Source organism: Taurulus bubalis (assembly GCF_910589615.1).
Source record: "Taurulus bubalis genome assembly, chromosome: 4".
NCBI classification, from domain to species: domain Eukaryota; kingdom Metazoa; phylum Chordata; class Actinopteri; order Perciformes; family Cottidae; genus Taurulus; species Taurulus bubalis.
In genome coordinates this window covers 24,783,337-24,808,545 of record NC_136592.1, presented here as the reverse complement: position 1 = coordinate 24,808,545, position 25,209 = coordinate 24,783,337, and the positions used below count along the sequence as shown (strand labels likewise).

The window sequence follows — 25,209 nt, the reverse complement described above, 5'->3', positions numbered from 1 at the left end:
GAGGCAGTTGGGAGGAAGTAATGAGCTGGGTAATGGCAGACAGGGTCAGCCAATCAGAACATCATTACTCAGCAGGCTTTTCTTTTTTTCCCTCACTAAGGATTATTTCAGCACAGCAGTGAGACACTTTGCTGAATTATTCACATCTCTGTCTGTTGGGATCTGGAGTCAGGCTACATTTGATGCTCAAAAAAAATCTTAATGAAGGAGGCCGATTGCAGAGACCTCGTGAAATGAGTACATTATGTTTCTGTACTGGACGGATGGCTTTGAAACATCCACATTAATAATAACACGGATCCAAAAACTCTTTGACAAGCACTTCCTTGTAAAAAAGAAAAGGAGATGCTAGTTACCAGGCAGTCGAGCTGGGACACTGGGCTCTTGCTGCCCGGTTGGCTGATGTCCCAGATCTTGACACAACCCTTGCCGCCGGTGTAGACGTGACGTGTGGGGTTGCTGATGGTGACAGCGCACACCACTTCCCCGTGGCTCAATGTGTTGATCTGGCGAGCGTGGCGCGGGATTCCGGGGCCAATCAGTGCATCAGGAGGGAAGGGCACGGGCTGCATCTGACCATCTGCACTCACGTGAAAAGAATACGCTCTGCAGGGGACAAATTAGGGGAAATATGGTCAGTCTGAGCCCGGATGCATATGCACTCTGTTTCGACGGCTAAATCCAAAAAAGTCCAGCTACTCACGGTTTTCCTCCAGCAAGGGACGTGAGGCTGGCTGGCAGGCCTGGAGCTCTCATGTGAGAATGAGGGTCAAACCCTGCCTGCGTGACAAATAACAGCCAGGAGTTAAACAACCTATAACCTGAAAAGATAAATTAGTCTGAGCTAACATTCAAATTAAAATGTATGCCTCATTTTAACCGCGGAGGCCCTGAGGAGCTCTCGTGCTATCTTTTCCAGGCAAATCCCTTGAAAGGCGCAGACTCAGCTTCCTTGCATACAGAGAAGCTTTACACAAGGCTACAGCATCCCACTTGCTAATGCTAATGAAAGCCTGGGAGATTTTCAAACACGGAGAGGCATTTTATTTAAAAGCCTTTAGAATGCTAACTAACTAACATCAAAGTAAAGGAGCGAGGCCGCCTTTGTACTATCTCATTATATACACACAACAAGCTGCAGCCAGCCACGCAGAAATATTCACAATGAGTTGTGGAAATAATGCTTTATGTTTCTCAAAGTCAGATCCCACAACCTACAGCCATGGAGGATAATTCACACAGACGCTGGTGAGGCTTCGTTGTGCCAAACTGATGGAATAAATGAATGAGTATATGTGAAGAGGAGCCTCATTGGATTCATAAATTCTATATAGAAACTGAAATAGTTACAATTGGTGAGCGTCCGTAGGCGGCGGCAGCTGCAGCACTCATCTGCGGTGAAATGAGACCTGGATAGACTCCCGGGCTGGTCAGGGATCCGTTCATCTCATGATGACCCATCATCGCGAACGGGGAGGCGTATGGACCCGCCATGGACAGAGGCGTGCGCAGGGCCGGGGCCGCTAGAGCAGAGAGAAGAGCATTTTAATAGAAACGCTGCAGACGGGAGACAATAATAAGATAATAAAATAAACTTTGGAACTATGGTTCATTACAGATTGTGTGATAAGATCAAAAGCTCCAGAACAACTTCTAATGGATTTTTTATTTTTTTGTATTTCCAAGGTCATGAATCAAAAGCTCAATCTAATCTGCAGATTACTTTCTTCATTGATAGTCTGGTCTATCGCAAGTTGCTAAAGCCGATTTCATGTCATTTAAATGTTTATTTTGTCCGGCCAGCATCCTAAAACCTAAAAGTAATCTGTTTATTATCACATAAGAGGAAGAAAAGCACATGGTATGCATCTTTGGAGAAGGAGAATTCTATTTTAACTCATTTTCAAGCAAAAGCAGAGAAGGTGTTCCCAATACCCAATGCCTCCATGCCGGGTGGTTTGCCCATCGTAAGAGGCCGCAGTCCTGGAGTGGTGCTGGTTCCTGCCGTTGGAGCCTCATTCCTCGGAGTAGGTGTGTTGGACTTCAGGCTGGGTGTGGACGACTTGTCATTCTAAAACAGAAATAGTCTTTAATCTCTGGGCGAAACCTTGTTTTTTTTATCCGCTTACTGAAAGTTGTGAGTTCACTTACTCCCAGCCACACAAAATGAAACATGCCAGTGTAAAAATAAAAATCCTAAAGTGAGTCTGAAAAATACCCCCATTTTCAGAGAAATCCAGAGTGACAATCTGAGTGGACGGCTCAAGGTAATCCAATCTAACACTGACACTTCATTACAGCAGAGTGTGTGTGTGTGTGTGTGTGTGTGTGTGTGTGTGTGTGTGTGTGTGTATGTCTGTGTCTGTGTGTGCGTGTGCGTAGAAGTCAGGCTTGTTAAGAGCGACTAGACAAACAACATGGTGGCCCAAACACTCTCATAATGAATCCATCTTTCTTCCTTTGCAGATGAAGTAAGAGGAGTCGAGGGTTTAGTTTGGTGACACACACTAATGAGGGACGGAGAGCGGCTGGGTGTCATAGATGTGGACTATAAGTCTATCCTAATCCTCAGCGAAATGGTTTATGTAAAACCAATGATTGAGGATTGTTTTAGCCTGGTTAGTGAGTGCTTCGGTATGAAGAGAAAAAAGTGGGGAGAGGAGGAGGCGAAGCAAGAAAAGAGGGAGACAGCAGTTCCCTCGCTGCCGTGTCTCTGGGTTATTTACAGCCTCAGGCCAAGGAAGAAATGACCATTTATTGGGTAAGCCATAAAGGAGATTGAGAGGAGTGAGCCACAGGGTTTGATTTCCTGAGAGTGCATCTCTGCCCCTTCAAGCCCCTCATAGCAGCCAACTGCTAAGCCTCCTGCGTATTAGTCCTGCACACAGACACCCACTTCACTTGACAAATGCCCTTTAGTCTGTCAGCTCACCCTCCACAGTAACTGCCCTTTTTCATCTTCTGTCTAGTCTTTCCGTGTGTCACTCACGTGGGCGTGGTCCTTTGCTTTGGAGGACGGCGTGCTGCCCGAGGAGGCGACGGAGGCGGGGCTGTTGGGGGCGGCGTCCTTCTTCAGGACTCGTGATTTATCCAGGCCGTTTTCTGGAGGAGAGTGAGCGGGGCTGACTCGGGGGGTGGCTGGATCCTGCAAAGTTAAACGAGACAGACAGAGAGCGAGACTGAGCAAACAGACCGGAGGAAAGCCACTGGCATGTACATGTAGGTCAAACAAACTGGGGCCTCGTGTGCAAACACAGATAAGTATACTTGTGCGTGCTCATACTCTCCCTCTCACACACACACACACACACACACACATTTCATTCACCTGTCACTCCCCTTTCTCTTTGTATTACTTTCTGCATGAATGGCAAAAGAAATACAGCAAGCAGGCACACACTCACACACAAGCAATATTATGACAGACTTTTTGGCAACGCTGTAAAAGGTGTTGAGGCTTCGACAGACAAATGACAAAAGAGCGCTGTGTTTAGTTTCTGCGCGGCGTTCACACTGAGAAATGTGGCGGAGCGGCTCAGTTCAAACGAAGTCTTACTTCATTGGAAACGTCGACCACCAAGTCGTCACTTTTGTCTCCGTCACTGTCCTGGAAAACAAAAGAGTCATGTGCTTAACATTACTGGGAGATCACACACAGCACAGTGAGCAAAAACATATGCAGTCCAATTTATTTAACAATAGATCAACATCAAAGACCAGATTTATGACCTTTGTAAACTTTTTTTGGCATTTGTTTATTATCATTTAAGACACTGTTGTACACACATGAAAATGTGACTTATATTATTTCCTCATAATTACAATGCCTTGGAAGTGTCCTGGTTGTGTAACACGGCTGTAATTAGAGGGAACTTTTTATTTGATGTCCATTTGAACCCAAGTACATTCATATTCATTAATAATAGTAAACATTATTCTTCATGTATGTTGCATTGCATACCCACCTCTTACTAATGTTCAGCTGACGTGCTGTGCACTGATTAAAAGACTCAAGGAGGCACTAGCTTAGCATTCAATTGGAATTAATTAATTAATTAGAAATGTACCAATTGAACACTGTCTCGATGTTCTCTTTAATTAGAGCCAAATTACTGTGGATACTCTCTTCAACGACACTTACTATGAAATTATTAGGAATGTAGAGACCCATTAAGTAAATCACTGCAAAAATTGTGTTGGCTATACAATTAAATAACAAGTAATAAACTGGTTGTGAAATAGCTTTCATGCTATATTTTGGTTTGCTGACGCTCACCTTATGCCCTGACGTGTAACTTGTTTCAAGAGAAGCCTAATATAGTAAACATACACTCTCACCCACAGCTAGAGTGGGAGAGTTCAAACTCGTCAGCTGGAACAATTAAAGCAATAAACACTCACATATCGGCTCATGCTGTCTTTGTCGTCCACTTTGCGTTTCTTGGAGTCGAGGCTGTAATCTGAAGAGCCGCGGTGCTTCTCACTCGCTGCCCGCAGGCTGTCTGACGGCGACACCGAGTTATTCTGCCAACAACAACAACAACAACAACATGTAGCCGAACCACGTCAGTTCCCCCTGAGTGAGTTACACCTTTGCGTCTTAGCATCCTCAAAATACTGCCAACATAGTAAATGTCATCTTTCTCTATTTGAACCTACCAACGACTCCACCAATATTTAGAAAATAAAAGAGTAAGCATATGCGCCTCATTCAAGTGAATATGTGGGAAAATTAAATGCAGCAAGTCTCTCAGAAACCAGAAGAGCCGGAAACCAAATGGTGCGTTTAAGTCCAGGCATGGCTGTGGAGCCTTTTTTTTTTCTTTGTCAGAGCAGTGACAATATTGAATGTAAAGCTAAAACACACAATGCTCCTGGACTGAGCTGGACTGATTTGGGACAGGAGGTGCAGAAGAGGATTCTGGGACAGCTTAGTGCTGCTGTTGCTAGAGCTGCCAAGGCAGCGGAGCAAGAAGGAAACAGACGAGGCAGCAGAGCAAACCCACAAAACGCCTCTGGAAGACAAAGAACTCGCAAGCAAGGTGATACGTAGGACAGATTGAGGAGAGGTGGAGAGAAAATGTGAGGTGGGAGCAGAATGCAGCATGGGATATTTGGTGTACACACACACACACACACGCACACACACGCACACACACCTAATCCTCTCGTGGACCCTCAGAGTGACCTGGTCAGGGACACGCTTGAAGCTGCATTAACAATTCAAACCAAACACAGCTTACATTCCTGACTTTATGTTCTGATCTGTGACATGCAAATACAAGCAAATAAAAATAAGTGACCAAAATATCTCACAATGTAACTGTAAAGCCGACAGTTACGACTGCTTGAGAGTCCATGAGTGTGTGTGCGCGCGCGTGTGTGTGTAAGTGTGCAGTGTGTGCGCTGTGGCAGATCCGTGACTAAATGGCATAAAATGACAGCAAAGTTCATGAAAATCAACCAGAATAAAAAAGAGGAAGGAAAGAAAGAAGCCATTGAGGGAACCTGGACAAGAGTGCAATGTGAAGACACAAAGAGGGTGTTGCCAGCAGAGAAAAGACCCATGAAAGAGGCAAAGTGAGAAAATAAGGAGGAAAAAAAAAAAGAAAAAAAAAGAGGAAGAAAGACAAGAGAGAAAAACAGGAAAGGAACTTGGCAAGCAATGAGAGCGTAGCAGTGTGGCAATGAGTTCTCCCCACTAGTGGGAATGCCTGGACAGGCTGGCACTCTCTCAGAAGCTGGAAACGGGGTTTTTTGTAGTGTGGGCACTGGTGGGTAGGGGGGGGGGGGGGGCACTGCCAAACAGGCCGACCCGCAAGGAGGGAGGGAGGAAGAGGAGGGGTGAAGGCGAGCCGACGCTGGCAGGCAGCTCAACAAATCCCTGCCTTCATCAGAAACAGACAGAGGGGACAAGGAAGATGTCTGACTTCTTCACTGCAAATGACGGGAAGAGAAAGGCGAGCAGCAGAGAAAGGTAACTGCTCGAGTGGTAAAATAAAAAAAATTGGAAAAAAAACTCCTGAGCCGAGGAGAGCAGAGTGTGACGACAAGAAAACACTGAGGTTGGACAGTTAATGGCACACTTCCTGCCAATTTCATGTCCCTTCTTGTCAGGTGAGAATATGCAAATGTATTTCGGGCTACTGCTGGGGAAAAGAAAGCCACACGCAGAGTTTGAGTCTTGGCTTGGTGCGAAGATGCCGTCTGACAGACGAACAATCTCCTCCAGCATTACAGCCCGTCTGTGCATCTGAGCCGGTGACCTTTAAAGGATTGCTTAGACTCAATAACCCTGCAGTTGCCTCCAACTCTGGTATCAGATGACCTGAGACAACATTACAGGAAGACGCTGTGTGTGTGTGTGTGTGTGTGTGTGTGTGTGTGTGTGTGTGTGTGTTGTGCACTGGAAAGAGGAGATGGGGAGGGTGGTGAGGAGATCAGGTAAGGCAGTATTGGCAGCCGCTCGTCACCATACGAGATGGGGGACGAGTTTGGGTTCCCTTCAGACATGAGTGGTCCCATTCAGGGTGGCCAGTCAATGGGAACTCAATCTGGCCGAGCAGATCCAACAGAGCGTTACGCTCCAGCTAACTGAGAGCTTTAAGCCAGTCCAATAAACAAGGACTTTAACATGAGAAGGAGGAGAGAGATAGCGAGAGGCAGACAGGGAGAGGGGGAGCGGTGGAGGAAAGGAGTAAATGAGAGAGATAAGAAGAAAATAAAAAAAATGGATATGTGGGAAGGAAAGAAATAAGAAGAAAATAAAAAAAATGGATATGTGGGAAGGAAAAGAGAGAGGTAGATAAAGTACAGGACACACGCAACAGTGAATCCTTTAAAGTGGCGAGCGAAGAATAGAAGGAGAGTCAAAGTCGCTTTTAATTGTGCAGAAATTAAAGGAGGTAGCTGACCACTAATCCTCGCCCAGTGATTGGAGTCATTTTCCACCTGGATTAGATGGCACTGGCTTATTTGGCCAGACTTCATTATAACCCCCCCCCCCACACACACGCACACGCACACACACACACACACACACCCCCGCCCGCCCACACTGAGTACAAAAATGTGTGTCTTCCTGCACAGAGAGCACAAATTTCTATTGAACAGTGGGCTTAAGTCCACGTAAAGCACACCTAATCACCAGACACAGTGAGCCGGAGACCGGCAGACACACAAAGGAGAAGGAGAGTCAACGTACCGTGCTCGACTCACGCTCTTTCAGAGAGTTGGCCAGAGGCAAGTGAAAAGATGAGGGGCCAGGAGAGAGACAAGCAGAAACACAAATTAGTATGGGTGTCACCACGACTCAGCGCTCTTATCAGATAACAGTTATTCAATTATTATTCAGCGAAAAGATTACTCTCATGTCTGCAACGCTGCAATTTTCCTAACACTTTCTAATGAGCTGCTTTCAATAAAAAGGGTTTATAAGTTGTAACTAATAACTTTTTTTTTATTGTTCATGCTTCAATTATTTATTGATGCTTTATGAATGAATTATAAGTCCGTATTAAGCATTTTAGGCTTTAGTTTGTGCAACAACAAAAAACACCGGCTGTGTTTATTCGTTTTTCAAGTAGACAGAATGTTTGACCTCTGAACTTCTGGAAAAGTGTTTAGGGACATCTGGACCAAACACATTTACGACTGCAGTCAGACTTGAAAACATGTTTCTATGATGATTATTGGCTAAAACAATCAGCCATCAGTGCTAAAACGCTAAGGTTGTGTGTGCGTGTATGTGTTTATGTGTGTGTGTGTTCGTGTCAGGCAGTGATCCTCACCTCGGTGCTCCAGGTCGTGGTGGTTCTTCTCATCCTTCACAGGCAGGTGAGCCTGGCTGCCGAGAGCACCCAGAGCCAGCAGGCCGGCGCCGGCGCCCGTCACAGGGGGCATGCCGGGCGGCTGCAGGCCGGAGGGGTGAGGGGGCAGCTGGACCGGGGGGCCGTGGGCCGCGTGAGAGAGGTGCTGCGCCTGAAGCTGCTGCTGCTGTAAACAAACGCAGAGAGACAAGACAGAGGACAAGTGGGTCGGCTGGGGAGTGCAACCAGGAATGACCGCACTCTACTCATGCATTAGAGCTGGCTTTGACAACATTTAGTTCAGGGCCAAACCATTTATGCATAATAGCAGACTGACGGTGACTGCCAACATGCTGATCCAGCTCATTCGCTGTCTGAGGGGGAAACGGATTCTGTTCTTAGCTGTAGATGTACAGCACGGTTACGTCTGGCTGTGTGTTGGCTAACCGAAACAGAATACATTACGAGTTTCACCCCAAAGTAGACCACAGCTTTCATAGTGAGGTCACGTTTAAAAACGTAAAACACAATCTATCTGATTTATCGTGGCAGTGCAAAGTAGGGTTGCAACTACCAGTTACTTTCATCCGTCATGTAGCTTTTCTATCTATCTATTAATTGGTTAGTCCATAGGCAAAAGTGATGCATTAAAATGATTTGGTTTTGTTTGACCCAACAGTCTAAAACACAAATATATTCTATTTACAAAAAAAATATTTTTTTTTAAAGGAAAGCAGTAAATCATGAGGAGCTGGAACCGGAGAATATCTGAAGTTGATGCTTGACAAATCAAATCAGAATTGCTGTTGATTCATTTTCTGCACAGGTTTGCACACCAGTGAGCCGTGAGTGCCTATAGGTGCATCTTATAGACCTGGGGCTCTTTTCACACCATGAACTTCCCGTATTACAACACTGCTGCAGTGGTTTTAAAAAGGGCTTCGGAATTCTTATTTATGGTACGAGACCTTTATGTGACAACTAAGTCGACCACATATCACCTCTGGTCGTCAGCGATGATACAGAGCGTTTTTGGTTGCTCTCTCCCAATCCAGCGCGCTTCAAATCATAGTTGGGTCGCTTACAAATCAATAGGTCTACACTTGAAAACCTCAAAACCTTTCAACCCTCTGGAAAAAAAACGACGCAAACATGCCTGCTCCTCCAGCAAAATGCTGTTAAACACAGACACTGTGGAGAACACACACACTTCCCAAGAGGCCGTGGATGTCTGTGTGAGAGCGGCAGCCAGAGAGGAGCGAGTAGATAGACAGGAGTTAAAGAGCCACTCAGGCAAGAGGGAAGCAAGTGCTTTAAAACAAGGTTAAATAACACTTAGCACATCCATCAACTGCCTCTCCAAAGAAGAAAAAAAAAAAACATGATTGCTATTCTGCTTGCTGGGTAGAACTTCAATAGCCTCATCCATACATTCATTACATAAAATGGAGAAACTAGACGAGGGTATATCTAGTGGCGTACCACATTTAAAGCTTTATTTAGCAGCTGGCCATTATTCAGTCAGCTCATTATGTCGCGCTGGACCTGAAATCGTACGATGATAGAAGCAACTGAAGGGCGGCATTGTTAATCGATATTGTATTGGTGTGCCGAGCAGCCTATTTGTTGAGGAAAAAGGAAAAGCGGGTAAAAAAAAAAAGAGAGAGAGAGTGGGGGGCAGCCAGAACAAGAAAAGGGAGGGAGAGGCAGAATCAGAAAATAACAAGAGAATGAAAGAGAGCGAGAGCGAGGGATTGAGTCAGGGACGTCCCTATTGAGTGTGCCTAATGAGGAAAAGCGTGCAGGGATCATTATCAAGAAGCCTCATTAACGAGCTATGGCTGAGGAGAGGAGGGGGAGAGAGAGAGAGAGAGTGCGAGAGAGAGAGAGAGAGAGAGAAAGAGGGGAAAAATTTCAGAAAATAAATTGCTTCCAATTCAATATTCATGGGTAAAAAGAGCTGGCTTCCTTTCACACTTATCTTTTTTCATTATGTGTAAATGCCGCCACAGCTCAGGCAACTTCCACAGGAAACAGGCAATTAAAGTTAACTAGGCGAAGCTGGCTCCCTGCAGAACGGTACTGTCAGGTGGAACAAGCGTCAACAGCACCAGCACAAACCAGCTGGCAGGCTGGCTTAATAAGTCTGGCAATGAGTGCCACATTACCTACTTATCCTGTGCTTTACGACAGCTTCTGCGGATCATTGTATTCTCTTCCTAAAAATCGGACTACATCCTTCGCTAAAGGATTTAGATTCTGGAAAAAAAAAAATTTAAGCTAGAAATAACATCAAATCTGAGACACCTGAAGAGAGGTGGACCAAGGACTGGATGCCAAAAAATATCCAAAACACACCCAAAGACATGCGTCGTCTCCAAAAGAAAAAAGACATCAGCCCCCCCTTCACAAAGACACATGTTAGACTGCCAGCAAGCAATTGAAAACACTTGGTAACAACAGATTGTGTCTCTATGTTTGGTAACTGACCATGAAGGCTGGGTAGACACTATGAGGCGGCTGCTGCTGCTGAGTCAAAGGAGAGAGGAAGAGGAGAGGTTCAGCCAGAAATGGTACAAGAAACAAAACTAGGACAATAAAAAGTAAATACGTTCCACAGTGAAAAGGGGACGTCTTCAAGTTGCTTGTTTTGTGCAATCAACAGTCCAAAATGCCCAAATAGTAACGGAAACCATCAAATATTCACATTCATATGACACATTCAAGACATTTTGGCTTTAAAAAGACTGACTCATTCAATTATCAAAATGTTAAATATATTTTCTGTTGGTTGAAGATGCAGAGGAAGATACAAAACTCGCAATTCCAATCCAACATAAGTTGACATTAACTAAAACATTTGGAATTTATTTATACACTTGTTATATGGTAATTCATTTCCATCCCGGAGCTAACCGGCTAACTGGCACTGTGGTGCGTTCAAGCTCTACACAGTAAGCCGAGCATTGGCTGAAGAGATTATAACCATCATAGTATATTGATCAAATGTAATGTTGTAAAATGTAGGTTTTGGCAAGGAACTTGAATCAATAGTTGTTTTGAAGGAGATGGTTTTACAGCAATATTAGAAATTAAGACCGGTTTTATACAAATGTCTACTGTAGATGATTTTTTTTAAAGTAAAAGAATAATATTTAGAATGTTTGTCGGTCCAGTCTCACTTAAGTTAAAGATAGTTGTTTAGGATGGTGGTGAATAAAGTTAGTCTGGAGCTTTGTTGTTAATTATAGTTCTTTGAAAGGTCTGAATCAGGAGGTTGGTCTTCAAAAAAAAAGTTACAGGTATTGGAAACAAGCAAAAAAATTACACTCAGTTCATCTCTACCGTCTATCAACTAATTCATTAATGAACTAATAGTTTCCTCCAATTGAAAATACTTTAATATAACAGTAAGCTTGATTCATTGTGTAATGCCCCTTATAATAAGGCTGGTGAAGTCAGACTATTGTCTTATTGTTAAATAACTTCAAATACAATTAAATAAGGGCCAGCTAATAGAAAACCCCAATATGATGGCTCCATGGAACAGACCTTAATGTGTAGATGCTGAAAAGTCACACCATGTGTACGTGTGCAGACTCTTACTTTACAAAAAGCCTACACACTCAAACTGGATGAAAATATGACCGTTTTTAATAAAGTAAATATACACATGCAAATAAAACATGCAAACTTGTGACAGAGGAGATCACTGTTGGCAAAAAAAATTGAAAAGAAACCAGGCAGAGTAACTTTACATTGGGTGTTCCACAGCATTTGAATAGGGGTTGGCGATAAGCAGCACACCACCTGGAACCGACTCGTTAAACAGTATCAAAGTACAATCTTGCCTCGGTTAACATCCCGGAGAGGAGAGGAGGGCGATGGCATCGACATGACATAACACCTCCGTCAAATCACACGTCGCCCAAGGCCAAACTTATGCAAAACATATTGTAGGACGGACGAGACTAGTTTTGCTTCTTTGTCTTCACACAGTTCTGCCCACACAAGTCGAAGGTGACTTGTGTTTTTGTAGTTTAAAATGATGGAAACAATTAACATTTACAAAAAGCATCATATTATACTGTACATTACCTACTAGTTTACTTTGGGCAGAGGTCACAGGTTTTTTTTATTTTATTTTAAACACGCCAGCAGCCAGGCAGCCATCACATGATCGGGGGAATTAACTTTATAAAAAAAAATTTAAAAAAAAAGGATTAGGACTGTGGTGACAAATAATAATATAATGATTTCCAATCCTTCCAGTCTATTAGAAATCTGAAAATGGTGAAGAATGTCCATCTTGTTGTCCTAGAAGTCCCCCCTGGGCTCATCAGTTAACTCTAGCTGGATTAGCAGACTGTTTGTTGGGGACTTCAATACAATGTGTAGATTTACTGCATCACAACCGCTTATCGCGTGTGTTCGTGTTTGTAAGTCTGGACTCAAACCTATTTTCTGACGGCGCTGCAGCAGGAAGCTGCCAGAGTCTGCTGCTCTCTGAATATCACTTTAATGACAAGAACACGACAGCAGCACCGCCCCTCTCACACTGAGGGGACATGGAGATTGATCACCTGCCATGTGCGTCTTTGCCCCTATAATTAAAGTGTGTTTTCCTGTGTCTGTGTGTGTGTGTGTGTGTGTGTGTGTGTGTGTGTGTGTGTGTGTGTGTGTGTGGCCCTGCCCACCCTTAATGATGGCAGGGTCACTCCTGTTGTTTCACTGAGCTGGTTGGGAGAAGAAAAAAAAAGGAAAAAAAAGGAAACAGGAAGTAATTACCTTGAAAACTGGAGGTTGTGCTCCTGGCTCATTTACCTTAATCGAATTTCGATATCTGCCTCTCATTAGACTTGACCCCCGACCAGTGGGACTGGCCAACCGCTGACTAACCTCCAACTACAGAGGGCTAATCAAAAGGGTCAGCTATCCATCTGCGTCCAAGCTGGCCATCATAAAGCAGCTACGCTGATAGTTTTTAAATTAAAGCAGATGGAAGACCAAATCACTTAAAAGTACATTTAGCCGGAGTGGATTTAGTGTGCATTTAGGGTTGTGGCTACAATTAAAAGATCAATTACATATTTTTGAAGTGCTTTACTTTCCTCTACTAAAGTTTAGAGCGCTGCAGATGCTCTCAATTGAAATCAAACATAAGAAAATGTAATTTAAATAAAGCTAGGGGGGAAAAAAAAACAACTGAGTGAAAAAGCCAAAAGTACCCAAAATATACTGAGAGAACACATTAATACTGGACATAATGCTGTGTACACTTCATGCTGTTCAGACCATAATTACAAGCAGCCGAGTGGGAAAATAACGTTAAACTCCTTTGGAGATGTCCAAAGGTTTTAACAGCTACGACTTCTCCCACTTGGCTACAAAATACTGGTGACAAAACCAACATCACTGGAAGTTACACAGAAATAAAAGACAAGATCATCATAGTCACAGCAACAGAATCTATTTGGCTGAATGCATTCGTCTCATGTGATAGTAAACTTAACCATTGGACTGTTGGTCGGACAAAATAACCAATTTAAAGACGGCACCCGGTGTATTTAAGAAACTGTGATCGGCATTTTAGGTTATTTTCTGACATTTTATAGACTAAATGATTCATTTATTAATCAAGAAGATAATTGGCAGATCAATCAATGAAAAATAATGGTTGTTTACAGCTCTAGCAACAACAAAAGTAGCTCATTTAGGCTGTTTTTTTAAATATCTTTTATATGGTGTGACTACAAAGCCAGCAGTGTGTGAATACTCCCATAAGTCAGAATGACAGGAGTTGTTCTTTTTTTGCCAACATTGTTTGGCTGCAGCCTAAATCCATCACCCTCTACACCTTACAAATGTTCAGTGCCGGCTACGTCCACACTGCTGTAATCTTACAATCACAAAGCGTGTCCCAACCTGACCACTCTAATTCCTCCTGCTGCTGGGTCAGAGGTAAAGGTAAGCCCGTTAGCTGAAACCTTTTAAGTGCAGCCAAAGTGAAATCAGAGAAACACCATAATCTGATCTCAGCCTGGACCGTGTTACTGTATATCAGATGTTCTTTGACTCTGCCTGAGGAGAAGGAAATCAGAGCACAGCTGCTGTTATGAACTGCACGCAGCGTGCTGACAGGTCATGGTTAACCAACAATCAGAGAAATTACACCGGTGAAGACCATATTGACAGCATCATTGCAAACTTAAATAATAACACAATAAACCACTAGAGACAGGGGCAAGTCTGCACAAGTGAGGAGGACATGGTGTGCTGGTTTGTAGTGAGTCTGAATGTTCAAAAGCCAAGAGAACGGTGGCAGATGAATACACTAAGCTACTCCTTTTCCCTTTTCACCCCTATTTCTCTGCTGAATCTATTACCCTTTCCCAAGTCATCCTTGACACGCGACGCTTCAGCTGAGGCGCATGAAGGTGGAATAAACCCGTAAGCTTAATGTAGCACACTTAAATAGTAGATGTGTCCGTACTGGAGCGCCGGCCCTCCTCTATGCGTGCAGTTTTGCCCCCGGCCTCGGGTCAAATGAAGTAAGAAAAGGGGGTATACACACAGTGAGAGGCAGATTGGGAAGTCCACGTACCCCGATGATCGCATTCAGCTCAGTCATCGTGACCTGCTTGGCCCGTTCAACAGCCTGAGCCACCTGTTGTTGGTGCTGCAGGACACAAAAACACAGATTAGATTCCTGATGAAGAATTCATTAGCACATATCCAGGCCTGGACTGACGGTTTACCTAGAAAAGTCTGCTAACAGGTTCTTTTAGCCGAGGGGGGGGGGGGGGAGAATATGCTCGATAATGCACAACATTAATTTAATCCTACTCAAAGACAAAGCAGAACCATCAAAAAGACTTGTCGTGTATTCAATAGGATGTAAAAGGGATGTTGAGGATGAACCAAGGATCCATCAATCACTGTGAAGAATTTAATCAAGAATATATCAACCAATAAAGCGCAAATTTGGCGCAACAGTGTTTGTGTATCCCTGAGGGGTGATTTCCCTCCATGTGGCTGTTTTCAGCAGCTGGACTCATTTCTCAGAGCGATGTTCAACTTGAGTTAGATCACGACATTTGCTTTGCACTTGATAAAGTTCCTTGCATGTTTAGCGTCACGTTGCAGAGCAGCATAAATACTTTACATGTCCTCATTTCATTTACGATTGCGCTGCATTATTGTGTGGGGTTGTGCTGCTAAAATCTCTAATTCAATGGCTGTTTCATGGTTAACATGATTGCGTAAAGGGTCTCTGTCCAATCGTCGGCCTCACAATTTCCTGTACAGTTACTGTTCAATTAAATGATTCTCACTCTTAAGATGCTGCGAGCTGGACTGACACTCACCTCTTGCGATAAGAACGGCATGATCTGAGCCAGAATTGCATTGAGACGTTTGGCGATCTCAGTCTGTAGGGGAAGAGAGAGAGAACATGATAGAGTGATGGTGTTTCTGTACAGGCAACACTACAATCAAGCACTTACACTACCTATAAAACAAAACGCTGTGCATTTGTGGACACACACACACACACACACACACACACACACACACACACACACACACACACACACACACAAATGTTTGCAGCATCCATCTGGACTGACCCTGTATTTCTTAACTAAATTGGGACCGCAAATGTACTTCCCCCTCTCTCCGGCCTCCATTAGACTCGGGCCTTATTTCATTATGAGGCTGAAATATGCTAATAACATCTGGCTGGAGAGACCGTAATGAGGTCCATACTTCATAATTACAGCCTATTGAGAAGGGCGGGGCAGACTGGTTAACTCTCCGGTTCTATCTATCAGAGGCATCTTTGGTATCGACCACAGAATATTAGCTGGGAGAGTAAGATGATACTGCAGGACTCGACGCACAAAGAGCACTTTACAGCGCTACATTTGGACAAATGGATGTGCTGCGCTGTCGACCTACCGCACTCGAATGTCCCAAGACATTTTGCCCAAACGCATTTCCTTTTTTTTTTTTTAAATCTGTACTTTCCCTATAAAGAGGAGGAAGCAGAAGAACACAAAAGTAGAAAGCATAATAAAAGGAGAAAGGGAGGGGATGAATAGTGAAGTGAAAGTCTGATTTGACACTACGGTAATATAGTTTGACTGAACCGGGGGAGGTGAACTAATTGATTCTGAGAGATTATGGGTGGAGGCCCAGCAGGTGTGTGTGTGTGTGTGTGTGGGGAGGGCGTAGGGGTGCTGAAGAGGTCCTTCCCGCCGTTTTATACGCTGCTGCATTCCACTCATTTTCTCCCTTAACCTTGTTTGACTGTGAAAGGGTGAGGGAGGAGAGGGGAGGAGAAAGGGAAGAACGTGGAAAAGGGACACAGGAGGTGCCGGTGGCCTTTTGCACAGCTCTCTGCGTGTCACCCTTTTCATTTTGGAGGAGGATAGACGGGGAAAAGAAGGAGAGGAGGAGGGGACGGACCTTTGCTGGCCTGTCAGGAATTATCTCACAACCTCCCGCGTGACCTTAGACGCACTGTGCTTTCTCTCTCCATCCAGACCCCCCCAAAACACTCCTTCACACCCCTCCCTCCTAATCTCCACTACTCTCCTCCGTGTCCTTCCCTCCTTCCCCCACTCTTCTGTTGCCGGGGCAACGCTATCTGGCACGGCTGATCGTTATGTAAATTGGGCTGGGGCCCTGACCAGAACAGCCTGTAAAATCATATTAGGCACAGCAAAGAGGCAGGTCATTAAATTGAATTTTCGGCCTGTCGATCTGATCGGCACGGGAAATTAATGAGGGATAACTGGGAGTGGGGAGGGGGGGATGCACTGGGGGAGGGTGGAGGCTGACATAGAGAAAGAGGAAGCTCTATGGAGACTCATAAACCATCATCATTAGCGGGGGCTGGATACAATGACACACAGTAGGATTAGAGTGTTTCAGTATCACACCACTTCTCTGGAAATGGCTGCAAGGGGAGCAACATGGGGCTAGTAGGAAACAGCGGTATGCTGATACACTCGGCTATTAGAGCAGCAACACTACGAACCCTCCCCATAAACTGATTCCCAAAGTAAGGCATCCATTTGTTCACAGAAAATCACCACGCCAGAGCCTCCATTGGAAGCCAAAAACATTCATGGGATTCAGGTGCACTCTGCTTTTCTTTTTTTTTTTGCTGCATTGTTTAGTTGGATGTGCTAAAAAAACAACAAACACAGGTTTCTGTGGTAGAGGTTCATTCTGAAATGCCAGCTGGAGCACTAGATACATTGAGAGCGGAGATCATGTTGAGTTGTGTTCACGTTATTTCTTTTTTAAGGTTGCATGTTCCAGAACCTTTAACTTCCTCTGAAATTTGCCTCAGAGTCAAAATATTACTTTGGAGACAGGAATTAAAAACAACAATGGAACAGACTTCCTTTGCATCCATTTTTTCCTTTTTGTGTGCCTAATTATTGACACCGTTCATTTTACAGCTACACTTTAAGAGGGCATGACTCGCGCATCAACTGGAGAAGCAGTGAACCGAATCGCTGCCTTTATCAGCTACATCTCGCCGCCCAACCCTGTTCAGACAGAGTTCACACATGTTAGGGAGGGCAAATGGGCACATGGCTTATTTACACAACTTTTTCACAGCCATTTGGCAGAGAGAGAAAAAAATATATATACTCATAACACATCAAATCCAATGACACGCGGCACTCTTACATTACTCCCGCTTCACTTCGGAGGCACTATTTTCCACAGTGCTTTTAGTGGTGGAGACGGGCACTGGGAAGAGTTCATTATCACTTAAAGCCACTGAAAACAGAAGCCTTTGAGCCTGCAGAAGCTTTTCACTGCAGCTCCACAATTACAGGTACTCAGGGTTGTCTAGTAGCACCAGAGCCTGGAGAGGCTCTCTCTCTCCGCTGCAGCCCTCCGTCAACGGTGCATTGAAAGCCATTTGGGTCGCTTCAGGCATTAGCCCCCAAGTGGAGAGCAGAGTCTCTGACGAGGATTCAATTGGCGAAGTAACCAAGTGGCATATGATGGTGGTGGTGGGTTTGGGGGGGAGAGGGTGGTGGGGTTGGGAATTATCTTCTCAGCCAGAGCAGAGGAAGAAAGAGGCACTTAGAGGCACCTTGTTCATTACAAATGCATGAAGAATATTTTGAGCTCATACACACTAAACTGAAGCAACATCCTTTTCCGCAGGGAAGCATGTGGAAATAAGTTGTTTTCCAACAGGTTACACCGGATTTCAAACCATCATGTGAGCAATATTTTAGGCTTCATTCTGACTTGTGCACTTTATGTGTACGGACGCACGTAACGTCTTTTCTTCCATTTAAAAACACATCAAGAGTAACAACTGGTTGAGTACACACACACACCGAGACACTAATTGTGTAACACTGTTCTACCAGCCTTCTAGCCTAGCTATCAAAATAAAGCATGTCTCACAGCCTCCAATAACCTCGTCAAGCTCCCCTGAGAGAGCGAGAGGGGGAGAGAGTGAGTGAGAGTGTGTGTGTGTGTGTGTGTGTTCTCGTAGTCAGTTTGTTTTGGCTTAGAGACAGGTCGGCCATCATCACCTTGGCAAACAATTCCAGGAATCCTCTATAAATTATTCATTTGCACAAGATCCTTTTCTCCCTCCCTCTGCTCCTCCTTTCAAGCTCTTCCTCCATCCAGGAAACTGAAATGACGCTCCTTAAAAAAGCACTTTCACCGCTTCCCTCAGTCACTCAACAAGTGAGGAAAAGGATAAATACATACTATACAAAATGGCTACCTGAGGTGCAACTAAAGTCGGCACCCAAATACAATGGCACGGTGTAGAAACTGTCGATTCCTTTTGCTTTCCATTTACCAAAAGAGAGAACTGAAAACAAAATGTAGGTGCGAGTACAAGCGATAAACACGGACCAAAAGAGAGCGGAGGTAGTAAAAAACAAAACAAACGCACACCACAGAGTCAGCAGGGCATGTTGCTGAGGCAGCCTAATGAGCTGCGCTAATTAAAATCACTTATTGACAGCAAGCGAGGGTGATTACCTCCACCCTGCACTCTTTGCCATCATAAGAGACACTGTCAAAACAAATTACCCCCCAGCAACCACACAGATCCCTTCGCTAGCAACCATCCAGCTCAGCATCAGGGAAGCTACGTGTCTGTTGGAACTTCAATTACAGTGTGCTTATGCGTGTGTGTAAAGACAGAACGAGCATTGCCATGTAAGGGATACGACTATTTATGTATACGCGTATGTGTGCGGCTTGTGCCCATTCCCCTGCTTTTTTTCCTTCTTCTCCAATCCAGCTTTGCAGCGATAACAACACAAAGTGAGTTTATCATGTCTTCTTTTTTTTTTTTCACACTGCAATAAATCTTCTACACAAGCGGAGTAATGTGCCTGCCTGCATCCAATAATCCAGCCTCACTCCCTCCCTTCCTACCAATAACAGGGAGAGCTAAGAGCTGCCTGTTTAGCTCTCGCTGATGTCATCACAAACACTCACTCACCGGGGAGGGGAGAAGGGAGAGATGGGGCGGGAGGTGGCAGGAATCATGCATTATTCAGAGTGCTCCGCCGACTCCACCGGGCTTATTGATAAACAAAGGAGATGCACAGGAGAGGACCAGTCGATTAACCCATTTATCCTGAAGCCTCTCACTCCTTTCCTGTCTCCATCCCCCCTTTGTTTTGTCCACTGCCACCAGCATCCACCCACAACAACCAGCTCCACCCCCACCCTGCAACCTCCTTGTTGGTGATAAGTGCCTGACAGACAACGCGCAAGAACTGGGGGGGGTGGCTCTAACAGCTAGTTAGCGCGCGCACACACGCGCACGCGCCTGCGCCTACGCCTACACCTGATGAATCGTGCAGTGTGCTGCCGCTCCGACTGGGCTTCCCTCCCACTGATGCCATTAACCTTCTGGATCAGAGGGGCCATGAAGCCTCTGCCCCATCTCTCTTTCTCCCCCCTCTGACAGACTCCCACTCTCATACATCATATCACACAGCTAATGACACAAGGGCCATCATTCACATCACATCGTTGGGGTAGGGGTACAGACAGAGGAGCAGGAAGCGAAGAAAAGACATGAGGGCACGAGGAGGGGGTTGAAAGGGAGAATAGAGGAGGTGAAAGGTGACTGAGGGAAACAGAAGGCGAGACAAAAATCAGATAAAATGGAAATGCAAGTATAAAAAGATTTTACAAAAGAGGGGCATCTCGAGATCACAGTAATCTTTACTCTTTTCAAGTGAACTGAATAAAAGATTATGCTAATGTGTGTTAATAGAAAAGAAAATGTGGGTTCTACACGGCTGACTAAAAGGCCTCAGGTCAGATCTTTAGCTGAACACTGTTGTTTTGCAACGTTGTTTACAGGTGTAATCTGACTTTTATAGAGGATCCAGGACTATGGTGTCTGCAGTAGCAGCTGTATTATCATAACAGCACCAAGAGGTAACCAGCCAGACGGCATGCACCCTCCTTATCAAGTGGACACGTCGAAACGCTTCACACGAAACACTAAAATGCACACCTCCAGACTTTATGAAAGAAACTATACCTGCTTTGATTCAACGCAAACCGTGGGCCACAACTAACAACTATTGAGTCATTTATCGATTTCTTATTGATTGTTTAGTCCATAAAACGTCACCAAAAGTCCCAGAGAGATATCCAATTTACAATAAAAACACAGAATAGCAGCAAATCTTTGAGTGAATAATTGTGTATCCATCTGTCCCTCCATTAATGGTTTCAGCACTACAAAAAAAAAAAACACTCAATGAGAACAAGTATCTCGAGCACGGTGCTGGAAGACGTTAAGACGCTGAGCACCACGATGAGTCCTGCAAACCCTAAACATGACCCACGATCAACTGGAAATAAACCAACAAAGAAGCCTGATGTGAAGCGGTCACTATCTAAAATGGTGAGATGATCTGCCCCCTCACTTCATGCCTTCAGACTACTGAAACAGCTCCTTGGGTGGTGTCGAGGAAACTGCAGACATTTTTGCCCTATTCATCTGAAACAGTCTTTCCACTGCAGCATAATGCCCAGCGCCGGGTGGCAGCTGAACTAATGAGCTTTTAGCCGGGCTGGCATATGTGTGTGCGAGTGCACACACATCCTCTCAGACAGTCTGCCAAATACTTCACTTTAATCTTATCAAACCATCCCCATCAGGCAGCGTGCCCTTCGTGTTGTTTAGCCTGTCAGCATTTTCACTACAGGAAGCCAGCATGTGTATGCCTCTTAAAGTCATTTAAGGATGCGGGTAGAGAGTACAGTTAGGAGTGTGTGTGTGTTCTATAATCACTAAGGAGGGGGGGGGGGCAGCAATGTTTTGTACACAAATCATCCCTGATATGGCTACATACCTGTTTGTGCATCTCAATGTTGAGCCCATAGGACATCTCATAGTACTGTGAAACAGAGAAGAGAAAACATGAATACACAGTAACGCTGGCCCAAAAACTTTGTTTCAAAGATTTTTCAATGACGCATTTACTTTTGCACATTGGAGGCCAGTCATGATTCTCAATGTGTTCAACAAAATAGGAAACCCAAGTTACTTGTGACTTTTCTCTAATGAGGAACAGACAATTTGTTAGTGCAACAAGGCTGTAAAAGAAAATGGTGTTTGACTGCTATGACTCTTTTATCCTTCCTCTAAAGTACCCAAACAATAAAATAGACTGTGAATACTTGTTGCGGCACGAGGGGAGAGCTATTAAAAAACACACTGACATTAACCAAAGAGGTTGACAGCTTCATGTTCTGTGTGCGACCACAGCCGACAGACGAGTGGCTACTGTTCTCATTTACGTCTACTGGGCACTGCCAGTCTGTGGCTTCAGAAACACAGGAGAACGCCAATACTATCATTGAATTAACATTATCTGCCGATGATTGCCGGAAGATTGTTAGCCCACCAACAGATACAAACTAAACAGCTTCCATTTCTGAAAGCTACTCCCACCGCCTTCTGGTTCCTCAAAGAAAATAATATTTAACAAAACGCACTGCTGCGTTTAGTTCATCGTTCCTTTCATGTACAGACGAGATAAGCTTGTGCATACACAAACTAAGAGTTAGGTCTGAGTTACAACACTATTCAGATAAAGAATGTTCTTTTTTCCACGCATACGATGCAGCCTTAGAAAGAACCTTTGAATCGGGTCGTCTTTGCGGGGGCACGCATTTCTTTTGTTTCCATCTGATCACCAGGGAGCTCTCAACTGAAAGTATTAGGTTTTAACTGCAGTACTAGAACTGTTTTAAATGTCACCTCTTCACAGCTCTTTGATAGAAATCTAGCACCTGTATTAGCTTTAAAAATTAAAATAAAATAATGGCCGATTCAATTTTGGTTGATTAATCAAAAAAACTAGACGAAGACGTCACATTGTCATCTTACAAACACTGTTGTCCAAATTAGTGATTCAAAGTTGTTTTAAGTTCCACAAGTACAGCGTTAAATGCAAAAGAGGGGAAAATGTATAGTTCATTGCACTGAAAAACTATTTTATTATCCCCTGTGAAATTTTGCATGCATTTCCCATATTGTGATATCAAGTAGTGGAAAAACACACTTGTGTATTTTGTGATGTTGATCTCTATGAAAATCCCCCACATACAAGAAGTCTATTATCTTTACAGTTGTTCTCCCCAAAGGCGAGAAACCCATGGGTGTGTCACAAGTGTCTGAATGACCCCATGGTTTAAGTTGGGTGAGTTAAGAAATTTAAAGAAAATACAGGAAACCCTCTGATTTACGCACAAAGCCAGCAGACCAGTCATTAACCCCCTAGTGGGTCACGTTGGGTGTGTTAGGGAGGGGTGGTGGAGGGTCATAAAGAGGACCCCAGAGCCAAAAGAGGAGGGTCTTCACACCTCACAATCAATAGTTGGACATTTGACCCCTGCTGGAGCGTCAACAACCCCCTTCCACACATCCCACCTGCGCCGTCTTATCCAATGAAAACAGACGTGAGTCAACAATACCGAGCTCGAGCAAATGCTAACATGCCCTCTGCAAAGCAGCAGGGCTGCAGCACCTGTGACCATTCACCTGAGGCTTAAGGGAGGATACGGCAGTAAATCAGATTCATGGCTTCACGGCGACTGCTCTTACCATGACATAGTGGCGCTGCATCTCCGTCTTTTCATTGGCCAGCTTATCATACTCCACTTTCAGACTATAGGAAGAGAATAGAGAAATTAAAAGTTGTCCTTTTTTTTTATTTATAAGTTTGACATTCATTAAATCACATTCTTGATTTGAATTTAAGCAAAGTATAACATCCACACACACACACGACTCATTTTCGGTTTATTTCCAGGAAGCAAACCCTGTGTACTGTAGGCTAGTCATTACCTGTGGTACTGAGCCTGCAGAAACTGAAATTCGTCTTTGATCCTATCACAGGACTCTGCTACTGTGAACTTGAAGCCAGGCTGCCCTGGCTGGTGAGGTGCCTGAAAAGTGCAAAGGGGGAGATACCACAGGTGTAAATAACGCCATCACAGTTGAAATACAATAGGCTCATCCCTCCTCCTCATGGTTTGTTTTGTCTTCCTCTTTTGGTGGTTTGTTATCACATCCCCCCTCCCACTGGCGGAGGAAAGAACCGCTTTCACACAACAACATGTGCAGCGACAAGAGGCGGGTCGCTTCATTTGTCCTCAAAGTAATGTTACATGGTGGGCAGAGGATGAAGAGAGAGAGAGAGAGAGGGGGTGAAAAACTACAATAAAATATGTGGGATTGTAAGCTAAATTCACCTTTTTGCTTAGCACTGTCTCCAAATGTAACTAACAAACTCTAGTGAGACATGAAGTCGGATTACAGGAGGTGGTGATCTACTTTCTCTGAGTTCAACCAAAACCTCTCATCTGCTCGCCAACAAGCACGAGCTCCCAGTTGCTTTGCTGCCAGAGTGAAGTAGCTCAGCGGCACCGATGCAGACCATAAATAGTAAGGTGTGGATCTGCAGCTCCACTCCGACGAGCTAATTAAATACTTTGAAGGGCGGCAGCATTTGCGTCAATTTACTAAATAGTGACAAAGGCGGCTACTTACCGGATGCCGGCCTTGTGGATACATGTCGCGTCCTTTGCACGAGTGAAGTCGGCGTTTTTTCCTCTCCTTTTGCTTCCTTAATCCCGGTGAAGGTGCTGTAAATCACCGCCACCCCTCCCTTCTGTACGCAGGATGGCGGCGGACAAAGCCCTGTTCCTCGGCGGTGAGGCACACTCTCGGAGCCCGGCCGCTGGATGGATCCCCCTCGTCGGCCTCTCCTTTGTACCTACACACACACACACACACACACACACACACACACACAAAACGAGGTACAGCTGAGGAGCTGAATCACTTTCGCAGCGAGCGACCGCAGCCCCGTTCGGTTGTAAATCGGCCAGAGTTAAAAGCTCCATTGTGAATTTAATGGACTGGTTGTAATCTACTCCTTGAGAAAACGACAGTAAAAATGCTTTTTGTAAATACTCTTACATTTTATTTCACATATTCCCCATTTTCTGTCAAAACATATATAAATGTGTCGCCTCGATTTGCATGAAGAACATGGAAACCAGCTAAATGCGTTTGATCCGATGTATCAAATAAATCCCAAAGTTGGTACTTTTGATCACGACCTCACGAGGCTTTTTGTAATTCTCGTGAATGTAACGAGTTGACTTCCACAAAGAGAACAAGAACACACACACACACACACACACACACACACACACACACACACACACACACACACACACACACACACACACACCGGGGTTGTTCTGACGATCCGGCGGCGGAGAACACATAATAATCAGAAAACACAAGGCGCTGTTGCCATGAAGCCACAACCCGTCTTGTTAGCGGCTCTCCTCATGTCGCCCTTTTTTTTTTTACCTTTGTCTGGGCTGATTCCTCCCCTCTCTCTTCTTCACAGGTAAAAAAAATAGTATCCAGACACAAAAAGCTTAATATCCGTCACGTGTAACCGTCACCACAGAACGATAACGGCAGGAAATGTCCGTCGCCGTTTCGTATTTTTCTAACACTTCTTCTTCGCCCCTGGAGAGTCCTTTAAAACCCCGGTGAACCCGAGGCGGAGAGCGTCTCTCCGTCCGGTCGGACGTCGGAAACCCCTCGATCTGGACTAGTTGTCGCCCGCATACGACCTCAAAGAGTATTAGATCCAGTAGTAGCACGCGAGTCTTCCAGTAAGTCCAAAGATTTCGTTTCTTCTTTTTGGGGGGGGGTGTGGGTGGCGGCGAATAAACGGGTTACTTCTTGTGAAAATGTCGACCGTTGTGAAATCTACCACTAGCTTACTGGTGGGTATACCCAGTTCCTCCGCCGCGCGCTGTACCACACACAGAC

At 44.6% G+C, this 25,209-nt stretch overlaps 1 protein-coding gene across 15 annotated transcripts in view; it reads right to left on the bottom strand.

Annotated features, from left to right (window-relative positions):
- The window catches only part of tle3b (TLE family member 3, transcriptional corepressor b), a gene marked incomplete at its 5' end in the record, with an annotated part of 29,444 nt that extends 5,519 nt beyond the window's left edge, over positions 1 to 23,925 (bottom strand). Inside the window, 15 exons of one of the 15 annotated variants that reach the window (XM_079217232.1) lie at positions 357 to 606; positions 704 to 780; positions 1,351 to 1,523; positions 1,936 to 2,071; positions 2,990 to 3,145; positions 3,557 to 3,607; positions 4,402 to 4,524; positions 7,205 to 7,263; positions 7,791 to 7,995; positions 14,383 to 14,487; positions 15,176 to 15,238; positions 21,197 to 21,241; positions 22,954 to 23,017; positions 23,197 to 23,297; positions 23,902 to 23,925. In XM_079217232.1, the coding sequence (XP_079073358.1) occupies positions 357 to 606; positions 704 to 780; positions 1,351 to 1,523; positions 1,936 to 2,071; positions 2,990 to 3,145; positions 3,557 to 3,607; positions 4,402 to 4,524; positions 7,205 to 7,263; positions 7,791 to 7,995; positions 14,383 to 14,487; positions 15,176 to 15,238; positions 21,197 to 21,241; positions 22,954 to 23,017; positions 23,197 to 23,297; positions 23,902 to 23,925 (1,632 nt within the window). Of the gene's footprint in view, positions 1 to 356; positions 607 to 703; positions 781 to 1,338; positions 1,524 to 1,935; positions 2,072 to 2,989; positions 3,146 to 3,556; positions 3,608 to 4,401; positions 4,525 to 7,204; positions 7,264 to 7,770; positions 7,996 to 14,382; positions 14,488 to 15,175; positions 15,239 to 21,196; positions 21,242 to 22,953; positions 23,018 to 23,196; positions 23,298 to 23,901 lie in introns of those variants that run through there. The other 14 variants (XM_079217233.1, XM_079217224.1, XM_079217223.1 and 11 more) reach the window with 14 other exon arrangements.
- Between the last annotated feature and the right edge of the window lie 1,284 nt (positions 23,926 to 25,209).